The 12,489-nt window shown below is 43.3% G+C and overlaps 1 protein-coding gene across 6 annotated transcripts in view; it reads right to left on the bottom strand.

Annotated features, from left to right (window-relative positions):
* The window catches only part of LOC144148723 (uncharacterized), a 204,859-nt gene that overhangs the window by 102,843 nt on the left and 89,527 nt on the right, over window positions 1–12,489 (bottom strand). For all 6 annotated transcript variants that reach the window (XM_077680246.1, XM_077680247.1, XM_077680243.1 and 3 more), the window contains 2 exons: window positions 9,285–9,321; window positions 4,793–4,840 (listed from right to left, as the gene is read on the bottom strand). In XM_077680246.1, the coding sequence (XP_077536372.1) occupies window positions 4,793–4,840; window positions 9,285–9,321 (85 nt within the window). The remainder of the gene's footprint in view (window positions 1–4,792; window positions 4,841–9,284; window positions 9,322–12,489) is intronic.

Genomic DNA, 12,489 nt, shown 5'->3' with positions numbered 1-12,489 from the left:
TTGTCCATGGCTAACTTCCTCGTAATTTATTTCAAGCTTCCCCCTTTTTGCAGCATTTCCTCAATCACTGCAATGTTATAAGGACGAACGTCGTTTGTAATACGTCTGTTAATCGGTATGGACAGCGTGGCTATTTCAGTCTGGTCCTGCGTACTAGTGTTTTTCGTGTTCTTATGTTTGGCAAATATTGCCTTTAATTTCTTAATTAGTTTTTCAGTTTGCTCCCTACATGTTTCTTATCCCACTGCTGTTGCTGATTCCCTAATTGCCGTTATTAGGTTGTCATTTAGCCTGTCTACACTGACCTCGTTGCTCCTCTAAAAGCGCGAATGTTAAAACCCTAACCTGTTTTTCTGACTTCACCCAATCATAGAATATCACATTTACGCACAACCAAGCTGCCCTGGCTTCACAAAAATTCTTATTATTGAGAATTGCCAGGAATAAACTCGCAGGCGGCATATCCGGAGGGGAAGATTCTTAACACCATCCTGTAACACTGACCTAATGGCCACCTTGCTGAGGTGATTCCAATTGCTTGAAACTAAGAGTAGCTAATTCCAAGTTCTGCACACGGGGATGCTGCGGCCGTCTCCTGCATCATGGTGGCCACACCATGCTTTGATGAGACAGTGCCGATTCGGCACCAGAGATACTTCCCAATATTGCTACAAGTATCTAGCGTAACATCACTGGTACCCGGAGAGATTCGTTGCAGGACCAGGCAGGCTGAGGTGGCCCTCCAAACAACAAGCTGAATATTTTGGCGCCGTAATGTAAGCCAAGCCTCCTGGGTCAGATCTACACGTACTAAGCACATGGATTAGACGGTGAAAGGGTGACGCTAGGTGACAAGGAAGCAACAAGGGTTACTCTCGTATAGTACACTAGAGTAGCCGATATGTATATTGAGGGACGGAAGTTGGGACGCATTTTATTCGAGTACTCGGGGGGGGGGGAAACAACCCAAGATAGTTATTATTATTATTATTATTATTATTATTATTATTATTATTATTATTATATTCAAGCGATAATAATAATGCAGGTCATTGTAACTACGACATATGAAAGGGGCCAGTACTGGTAGTAGTGTACGACAAGCACTGATGAAAATGTGTACAGATCGAGCACTGCTAACTGATCAAGCTTAAACAAAAAGGCTCCCCAGTATACAGGGTGTCCCAGCAATCATGCACCAAGATTTAAAAAAAGAGAAATAGCGTAACTCGAAGAAAATCTAGTGCATAATGTTCGCAGTACTGTGAAGAAGCGGAGAGTATTTTTTTCGTTAATGAGACTTAATTAATTATTTGTAATTAATTATCTAACTCGAGAAATACTGTCCTAATCACTAAAGTGTCAATGAGGCACTTGTAGGTAACCACGAGGGGCATCTAACTGCGGTATTTTCAGCGATGAACTAATTGCGTACACATTTATTCTGACTGATAAAGAAAACCCGCGAAATATGAAAAATACCACGTGACGACGCTTACGCGCGCATTGTAAAGCAGCGTCCCCAAACAAAGCTGATTGAAAGCAACTGCTTCGCGTGTTATCGGCCCGAAGAGACAGCGTATCACCTTCATAATAGCATGCATGGAAGGAGCAGCAGCAGCAAGATTCGCGGGACGCGTGTGCAGATAAGGAACAAACTCGCTTGCGATTTCTTCTTTCTTTCTTTTGTCTATTTCATTCTGGCTAACTCAAAGGCAGCCTGTTTGAGGGCGTTGCTTTACGGTGCGCGCGGAGGCGCCGTCACGTGGTATTTTTCATATTTCGCGGGTTTCCTTTATCAGTCAGAATAAATGTGTACGCAATTAGTTCATCGCTGTAAATACCGCAGTTAGATGCCCCTCGTGGTTACCTACAAGTGCCTCATTGACACTTTAGTGATTGGGACAGTATTTCTCGAGTTAGATAATTAATTACAATTAGTTAATTAAGTCTCATTAACGAAAAAAATACTCTCCGCTTCCTCACAGTACTGCGAATATTATGCACTAGGTTTTCTTGGAGTTGCGCTATTTCTCTTTTTTTAAATCTTGGTGCATGATAGCTGGGACACCCTGTATATACACATGTATATATATATGTATATATATATATATATATATATATATATATATATATATATATAGATATATATATATATATATATATATATATATATATATACAGTGAAAGAGAAGACTAATGGGTAACGAACGAAAATGTATTAACGTTTCGGCTTCGGAGAAGCCTTCGTCAGAATGTTATACATTTTCGTTCGTTACCCATTAGTCTTCTCTTTCACTGTATATTTTTTACCGGCCCCATCGTACTTCATTCATACGCTATATATATATATATATATATATATATATATATATATATATATATATATATATATATATATATATATATATATATATATATATATATATATATATATATATATATATATATGTATATATATATTAGAAATTAAGAAGAAATGGACGTGGGAAGGGCATGTAATGCGAAGGCAAGATAACCGTTGATTATTAAGGGTAACACAGTGGATCCCTAGAGAAGGCAAGTGTTGCAGGGGGCGGCAGAGCGGTAGATGGGCAATAGAGATCAAGAAGTTTGCGGGGATAAATTGGTCGCAGTTAAGCACAGGACCAAGGTAATTGGAGATTAATTAGAGAGGCTTTGCCCTGCAGTTGGCGTAGATAGGCTGGTGGTGATGATGATTATATGAGGCACCCGCCGCGGTGGCTCAGTGGCTAAGGCGTTCCGCTGCTGAGCACGAGGTCGCGGGTTCGATTCCCGGCCGCGGCGGCTGCTTTTCTGATGGAGTCGAAAAGCAAAAACGGCCGTGTGTACGAGATTTTGGCGCACGTTAAAGATCCCCAGGTTGTCAAAATGAATCCGTAGCCCTCCGCTACGGCGCGCCTCATCGCCTGCGTTTCGTCGGCGCGTTGAACCCTACAATGTAGATAAGGTATGGAGAGACAGAGACACACGAGAAAAAACATGAAAAAAGTGTACTCACGTTTCAGGAAGAGAACTTCGTTTCTTCAGAGCACTCTCAAGAACGGAAGTCCCCTTCGGTCCCCACTCTGGGTGCGTCTTTCTTTTCTTTGTTTCTTACGTATATTTAAAAATGTTAACTTCACTAACCCTAGTAAAAGAACAGCCTAAGAGCACCCCTATGCCTAATTTAGCGATGTTGACTCTGAAACCAACTTATTCTGTACTCTGAAGAAAGGAAGTCCTCTTCCTGAAACGTCAGTAAACTTATTTCTATTTTCTACGTCTTTCTCGTGTGTCTGTCTCTACTAACCTTATTTTTTCGCGCTCTGTGTGAGGTTTTATCTTGGCAGACTATATATCTATATATATATATATATATATATATATATATATATATATATATATATATATATATATATATATATAGGGTCTATTCCTTTATAGAGCGTGCCAAGAATACCGTAAGGCAGGCCTTCGTTTGCAAACCATGGCAACGGACTGAGGCTGCCACGTGGTCCGAATTCTTGTCTCTTGTTTGTCCACCATCTTCCATGTTATGAGCAACTGTATTTTTCTTTCCAAGAATATTAAATTGAAAGGTTGAGCATGCTGCCGCTCCTTAGAAATCATAAAAAATCAAATCGAACAAATTGCCGTGATTTGCTTCTGTTTCGATGTAGTTCCTAGAAGAAGCTTGCAAGAAGAAGAAGAAGCAGTGCAAGAGAGCTTTTAATAATTAAGGTATTTAGTAAGAGCGTAGATTTGAGTAGTGAAAATTCTGCTCAACTTTGATAGCAACTGACAACCGCCAGCTGCAGTTATCCCGACATACATTGCCTTGGCATTTTTATAAATCAATTTCTGAAATGATGAAGATAGTTATTTTTAAGGAGTTAAAGGTACTTCGAGAGCTTTGATTTTATCGATTTCGATGCGTGAGGTAATATCCCCGGGGCAGAAGTAATGGTCAAATAATACTGAAAGACCGTAGAAGGCCGTTCAGTATAATTATGTATAGTTATGACAATCGTTCACTGTATCTACATACCTATTCGCGGGCTGTGCCCATACTGGTCTGCACTGCTATTTGCTGCGGTCAATTATGCTTTGAGTGTTCGTGACAAAAATGTTGTTTTTTAAGCTGTGAATGACAATCGTACATTCCAGCGCAGAACAGAGGGCAGTTTTTTTCTTGACCTGATTACAGGGGCGGCAGGACAGTGTAACAACCACGGCAAGTGAAATAACCAAAGCCGGACACGTTTCTTCTCAACATGTTATGTATGTATGTATGTATGTATGTATGTATGTATGTATGTATGTATGTATGTATGTATGTATGTATGTATGTATGTATGTATGTATGTATGTATGTATGTATGTATGTATGTATGTATGTATGTATGTATGTATGTATGTATGTATGTATGTATGTATGTATGTATGTATGTATGTATGTATGTATGTATGTATGTATGTATGTATGTATGTATGTATGTATGTATGTATGTATGTATGTATGTATGTATGTATGTATGTATGTATGTATGTATGTATGTATGTATGTATGTATGTATGTATGTATGTATGTATGTATGTATGTATGTATGTATGTATGTATGTATGTATGTATGTATGTATGTATGTATGTATGTATGTATGTATGTATGTATGTATGTATGTATGTATGTATGTATGTATGTATATGCCACAATAGAATCCAATTCCGGCTACCTGACTAACTTATACTAAAGAAAAAAATTCAGGATAAAAAAGAAGCGATACGCACTCTTTACATATCTCTTTATCCGACGCAGTGGGATCTTGATTGAAGCCCCTGAAAACGGCAAGGAAATAGGAGTTATACTGCCAGTAAGTGCAGGCAAATGCTAGTACCAAACATTTCTGCGAGAGCTCGCTGAGCCTTTCGTTGCTCACCATTATTTAAAAAAATTCCCTTTTACAGCCCGTCAATCATCAGGCAAAATACACATAGTAAATAAAATCATTAAGAAAATTTTTCTTGAACATAACACTTGGTGATTTCTAAAATTTGCTTCAACCAAAAAGAAATGTAGGTTGTAAACATCCACACAACCCTTAAAGGAGCCATGCAGACAAAATACAAGTTCAATTTATTCAAAATATTTCGTGTTTTACAGTGCCCCCAGCGCTTGTCCGCCGCATATGATGCCTTCTTCACAAAGAAAATTATCAATTTAGGGTAATATTTTGATTTTCCTACTAAATCACGTGTTCCCGTAAGGTCTGTCATGGAGTCATAAGTGCGCGCATTCAAACGAACCTCCACTGCGTCGTTCATCTCTGCTGCCTTGATTGTCGTCCGTCCTCCGAGATGGCGCTACCATACTTAGACCCGGACCGTTGACCGCCATTGCTTTGTTTTTTTACAGTATTTGCACCTGGCTTGTTTTTTTTTTTTTTTACTGTAGAAGCTAATCGTTTCGTGAAACATCGGGTATCCTCGACAAACAGGGTCCCGTAGGACAACGTCGCTTACGCCATTTCGCAAGTGTCGTGTAAGACAACTCCAAAGCAGCGGACAGCTGTGCAGCTAAAACAAGCATAGTGCGCGTCCCCTGCCAACAGCTGTGCGCATGGGTACTTCTATTATGCTTGCATGTACTTTCGCAACTTTTGTTGTTTACCGTACCGTTTTTACCGCTGTAAAATGAATATGCATTACATTTAAGCGCAAATAGCTGGCTCGTCAAGCGTATAATCCATGCCTAACCTGCGTTTGGTTTCGGCAGCCTCAGTCAATCGCACAGGTGGGCATATGATATCATAGGATTTGTTGCGGTAAATGAACCAGTGGGTCGCATGGCCATTCCCTTTTTCCCAAATTAGGTAGCTTATTTGAGCGAAGTGTGCGTTAAAAGTTGAGTCAGAATGATTGTAACGAAGAAATCTTTCGAATGAACCAAACGTGTTTTCTCTGCATGGCCCCTTTAAAGAGAAAAGCAAAAACAATATGAATGTGTCCCTGTTATCTTCAAAATGCTCCCAGAAACACTAAAGGGTGATTGCTGCTGTCATAGCTGCTAGTGTTCAATCTCCTCATTTTTACAAATGATTGTACGGAATAATGATCGTTTTGTTCGTTAATTGCATGAATATGAAAAACATGATTTTCAAGGCCTGATCCCGTCAACATTTTGAACGCTTCAGTAGCTGCATTTTGGCACACCGTGTAAGCCCACTGAGAAGCAATTGAAACATGGTTTATGCTCTTAAGACTTTTAATTTCACAAATTTGTTTCACTTATTTTGTGGTCACAAATTTTTCCAGTGTCTCCTTAATATCCATCTCTTTTACGTAGCTGGGTTGCGCTACGACGGGAGATTTGCAGACCGCGGTGAATGATTACAGCACCATAAAAAGAAAGCGGCTGGCTTTGAGTGATGTCATTGAAAAATATCCTAATTTGTTTGCTCGGAAAAGGCTTGTGCTGTTTGCGATTACGGTAGCCGTAATCTTTAAAAAAAGAAAGTCCCTTTAGCAAAGGAAAGCACATAAAATGGAAGTACTTGGACGAAGGTCAAAGGCTTTGATTTGCAATACGCATGCAAACAGCATGCTTGCATAATTGCATGCGTAATAGGTGGCGTTTCTCAGCCAAATCTGTGGGCAAACTGGCGTATGCGGAGCGACACATGAACAAAAAAAGAAAAATCCAGGGAAGCTTGTACTCATGCGCAAGACTTGAATCACGCAGCTGTTGTTGTAGGTGAGCATTAACTGATACATAGGTACTTTCAGTAGCACGCCCTGCCTTTCAGTTCACGGCCGCTTCCACGGCCGTGCGAACTATCCGCGGCCGGGCCATGCGGAGAACTGCGAAGACGTGGTGCGCAAGGTCTTGTGTACTATACTGAGCGCATGCGCTCGACGATGCGAGCTCTAGCGCGAACGGCTCTCCTACGATACTTAGAGCATGCGCACGCTTGTCTGGAGTGTTGCGGTGGGCGCTATCACGCGTCTTTTTTTTGTAGAGTGCGTAATGTGACTCCTGCGCGACGCCTACGTGATAATGTTCCTTGCGGGGGGTTTTCGACGCGCACGAATTCCGAAGTTACGGCCAGTAACAACAGCTCGGCTGTTAAAAATTTGGGTAACGATTGCATTACTTCGTAATGAGAAATTTGTGCACAGGACCAACTGCAGTCTTCTAGGTGACGGCGCATACCGGCTCTGTCCCGAAAAGTGATACCCGCATCAGCGAAAGCACCAAGGCGCACGATATACAGTGGCTTTGTAGCGTTGCGCGTCGACGCGGGGAACCATGCCATGCGCCGTTCGCCATACGTTCAGCCTCTGCTCCCCCCCCCCCCCCCCGCTCTATCTTCGGTGGTCTCTTCGTTCTCTCAGTTATATCGTAGCGCCCGCCGTCTCGGCATACCACCCTCCCCCTCACACTTTCACCATACTTTCCTCCTCCGCTTTTCTGCTCTTTCTATCTCGTTTGTCTTCAGTGTCCTTTTCGTTCGCTAGGTTACAACGAGGGACGACGGCGCCGTGCTACCACAGGAGCGGGCGCTTAAGTGGTGCGCACTGAAACGACAGAGAACGGCACAGCAAACAAGGAAGTCCTCGTCAAACCTAGCTCCGAGAGTTCGGGTATAGTTAGGCGGCAAACCGAGCGCTCCTGCTCCAGGGTAAAGCTGCTTTTTCGGGCGTTCTTGGAAACGACGCCGTCAACGCCAACCGGAAATGATGGTAGAAGCGAAAAGTGACCCCCCCTTGTATCTCTCTTCAGACGTACTGATAGCTGTATTGTGCAAAGGCGGTGCGTCACCAGGCTCACCGGCAATCACACGGCGGGGAGGAGAGCATAAGTAACTTCAGCCGGACCCGCGCATGTGCCGCGGGGTTTAATCTCCTCCGTAGGCACTCCTGCCGGAAGTCACTATTTTCGTCTGCCACGGGGTAAAACTGCTGCTGCCAGTCGCGCTCTTTGATCTGACCTTCAGCAATTGGAGACCATGAATGGTGAATGCAGCAGCTCTATTTCAAAAAAGCTCCCCCGAAGACAAAGTGCCGCTACCGCGCCATGCATTAAGACGTAAACGCAGATATCTACTCCATACCTGTTGATACTGTAATACTCCAACGTAGGACACTCACTGTAGACCTATCATACTCCAAGGTTCAAGCAAATGTGGCTGGTGAACTTGAGGACTGCAAAGTGTCTTACAGAGAGACAGAAAGCGTGTGGGTAGGTGCGTGCGTAAGCCCGTACGTGCGTGTGTGTACTCTCGCACACCTCCCTCTGTGTGTGTCTGTGTTTGCATAGCCAGACGTCATTTTGAACAAGCTGAAGAGGAGCTTAGTAGGCTGTAGGATTGGGCGAGTTGGTAATCCATGCTGTACTTCAATTGCGCAAAAAACTAACGAAGACAGGAGAAAGACGACACGAGACAGAGCGCTCTGTCTCGTGTTGTCTCTCTCCTGTCTTCGTTAGTTTTTTGCGCAATTGAAGTGAAGAGGAGCCTTTAGCTGCCTAGTGCTCACGATCTTGCAATACACCTCAAGAACCCGTACCGTCTCCTGTGCTACTCACTCACTGAAGGCATGAGCCTAAGTGTTTTCTAAATAGTACAGGATGTCGTTGCGCATTTCCTCACCTGTGTTAACAGCTTCTGGCATTGGCGACGCACGCTAAACTATTTCTACCTTCAAGTTTGTAATTGTAAACACAAGCGACATGCAAAATGGATTACAAAGAAACGAATTACAAAGCTCAGCAGTACCACTTTACAGCATATTTGGCTTAGTCGAAGCCATTCTTTAATTCTGATAATTTGAATTAGCTAAAATGAACATTTTGGGGCTATAGTGTGGCTTCGTTTCTGTTAGTTCCTTCGTGCTCTGCATACGATTAGAGGGCAAACTGTTCACGTCACTGTCATTTTAAACCGGCGCTGGTTTTACGCTTTGTTCCAACTTTGTTGTTGAGTCATTTTGGGTCGTTCGGCATCCAATGCAGTTTGTACGTCCTGCCAAATGCCTTATTAGTGAGACTGAAAAACGCAACACCAACATTACAAAACATGCAGTGTTTGTATGATACCGAAATAACTGTTTGGAGATACGATTCTCGAATAAATATATGACAAAGGTTTACGGTTGCTCTTAGCTTCTAGTTTGCATAAAAGTACCAGTTACGTTTTAAGCACAGCCATTCTGGTTTCTTACTAAATAATGAAGCACACAGTTATATCGGAAACAACATAAATCGTTTTAAGAAAGCCCTTACCAAGCTCCTTCGGTTATTACTAAGTCCATCGAAGTTGCTGAAAAGAGATAGACAGGAGTTGTAAAGGTCTTACTTCAAGAAGGTGTGTGCCACTGTCAGAAACCAGGTTTTGCCATTCCAAGAGAATTCTCAAAATTAATTCTTATAAAACAACGTACTAGAAAATTTCCGAAAAACACAGTAATTCCTCATTGCTGTTCAGAAGGAAGCGGAGGCACAGGTTACTAGGGAATGTTGACAATGATGAAAAAGGTAAGTGTTGCAAGTTTCTTGCAGCCAAAATTCAGCGCACATGAAGCCACTTAAGCCTCGTTATAGAACTTTTCCTCACAAAACACACACATCAGCCAGTATTAAGAGCTTTTTGTTCCCTCTAATTTAAACAGTGAGAGGGCGTAATCATTTTTAGTCACAGTTGAAAAAAGACGCCCCAACCAGGCCAGCTGTAGCAGATCAAACGTTCTTGTAGATGAAACATGAAGTGTGGAACGGATATTCAATGCTCGACAAGAAAGGTTAATTTTTTTTTACTCCATATGATCAAGTCATGCCCGCAGGATGCAGACTTCTGGGACTTTAGCTTTAAAGGGTGATTTTGCTTTTGTAGTCTTGGGGTTAGATCCCAATCGAGGCGCGGATGTGTGCAAAGCGCTACGAACCAGTAAATAACAACACACAACACGCTGAAAATGTCTGTAGTAGCCACGAGCAAACTTTCGTTGAATTGAAACGACAGACCAATCTTTACTACGTGACTCCTAGACATGTGTAAGGAAAAATGGGACACTGGTTACGCCATCTCCCCGAAACGCACATATTTTGTTGCCTTACCCCTAAAATGTTATGTAGAAAATAAAAAAAATAGAGTTTTTGAACCCCTTTTGCGGTCAAAAGGCTTCCAGTCTTATGAGAGCACAGGGTTGCCTAACCCTCACGCCGCCCTGCCAAAAGGCCACTGTTTTTTCCATAAACAGTGTTTTGGCCTAGAGTAGTGCTCAAATGGCGAGGAAGGACGTTAATATACCTTCAGCGGCCCTTTTGCCACCTGAGCTGCAAATTCGCCATTTATCGTAGCTACACATGAGTGCAGCACCGGCTGGCATTTCCAACGGCCAGACGTCAGTGATCGCTCATCAGTAAGCTAGCGCCTCAGATTATTCCTTCAGAACCGCGCGCAAAAAAGCAGAACTAGAAGCAGTAGCTAAATACCACTGCAGGCGTGCGCGGCAACGTCGTCCGCGGGAAACTCTTCTCGCTTTCTCTTAATTTTTTGTCTGGCTCTGTGCCTCAGCCATGCAGGTATGAAGTGCTGCCGGCTCCGGAAGTATCTATCATCCCGGATACCTAAGGGGCTACACTAGAAAGGTTCAACCATGCTACGAAGGCTCTTGGGGACATTAACAGCAATCCCTCACCGTAGAAGGATCTGGCCACCCTGGTGTAGCAGATGGCTGCACCTCCCATGACGACCAACTCAACTCTCGGCCCTCGGGCCCCAGCAGCTGTACAGCACCTGTCCATTTCACCGGTCAGAACAGCGATGCAGCAGAGGGTGCTAAGAATCTTTGGGTCCGGACAGGCCGCCATTACAACTTTACCTTGGAAACGTTCACCGCACGCACTTTGTCTAGCGAGGGAAGCTTAGATGTACTACCAGAGGAGCTCTCGGGCATTAAGTGGGATATCATAGGGGTAAGACAAGTAATAAGGACAGGAGAAGGCTTCATGGAGCTTACTAGTGGGCATATTCTATGCTGCAGTGGACCCCAAGAGATGAAAGAACAGAGGGTGGAGTTTTTAATACACAGGGAAATAGCAGAAAACGTGGAGGAGTTCCTCAGAATTAGTGAGCGAGTCGCGGCTGTCGTTATCAAACTAAACGAATGATACAGGTTAAACAGAGCGCAGGCCTACTATGCTCGAAAAACCAGCTATGATGATGAAGCCGTAGACAGCTTCTACGAGGATGTAGAATCAGCAATGAAGAAAGCAACAACAGAGTTCACGATTGCGATGAGAGACTTTAACGCAGATGTCGGTAACAAGCAAATGGGAGAAAAATAAGTGGGAGACTTCGGAATGGGCAATCGCAAGAGCCGACGAGATATACTGGTGGGATTTGCAGAGACATAAGTAACCTGAGGTTTATGAATACCATCAGAAGCTCGTGATAACCAAGAACCTCCGCATGGAGTCAGGCAGAGCCAGATCACAAGAGTTTAAAATAACTCTTCAAAACAAATTTGCGCTTTTAGACTAGCACAACGAAGACAGTGTAGCCAGGCTAAATGACAACCTAATATGGCAGTCAGTGAACAAGCAGCAGGTGTGGGAGGAGCCACATGTGGGGAACAAAGTGGAAAACGAATTTAAAAAACGAAGGGACTAATTGCCAAACGTAAAAACCTGAAAGTGGCAAGTATGCAAGATGAGACTGAACTAGCCGAGCTGACGAAACTGATTTACAAAATTAAAGCAAATGACATTCACGCATACACCTTGGCGGTCATCGAGGAAACGCTGGGAACAGGGGGAAGCTTGAAAGTAACAAAGAGAAAGCTAACCGTCGTCAAATACGGGACATACGCACTCAGAGACAAGCAGGGTAACATAACGCACAGCTTGGACGAGATAATAGAGGTAGCAGAACGATTCTACACCAGGTTGCATGTCGGCGACGTTATACCCGGGGCAGCGACTTAAAGTACAAGTTCAAATTGCGATTTCCCACTAGTAACTAAAGAGGGTAAGTAAGAGTAACTAAAACCACTACATCATACCGGTGGCAGCCGCGAGGCCCGCCTGCCCAGAGTTTAGCAGCACGCCAAAAGTCTGTGGTGAAAATATTAACAATAAAACGCTAGGAGTACAGAGGGAAACAGATTTATTGCCCGGAAAAAAATGTGTCGTTTTTGCATGCGTACTCTTCGTTAGCATTGGGCGGACAGACTTTTCGTAGCACGCAAGCGTGTTCAACGCGTCCTCTGTTCCTTAGTGAGCCCCAGCAAAGTGCCTGGGCAAGTCAGATGCGTGCTACAAATGGCCTGGAGCGGGTACAGAAGCTTCAGTAGCTTCTGGGTCGTCAGCATCGTCTGACACATCTTAAAATAACTGTACGATTTCTTCATGCTAAAAACTTCCGTCGTGTCGGCATGTACGCCTGCGTTGGCGCCCAGGTAGTCGTGGAAGCTCAAGTCTGCTTGCA

Source organism: Haemaphysalis longicornis, unplaced genomic scaffold, assembly GCF_048455015.1.
Source record: "Haemaphysalis longicornis isolate Haplotype H1 unplaced genomic scaffold, Haemaphysalis longicornis Haplotype H1 scaffold_8, whole genome shotgun sequence".
In the NCBI taxonomy this organism is placed as follows: Eukaryota; Metazoa; Arthropoda; class Arachnida; order Ixodida; family Ixodidae; genus Haemaphysalis; species Haemaphysalis longicornis.
The sequence above is the reverse complement of the archived record's forward strand: the minus strand, read 5'-3'. Positions and strand labels throughout refer to the sequence as shown.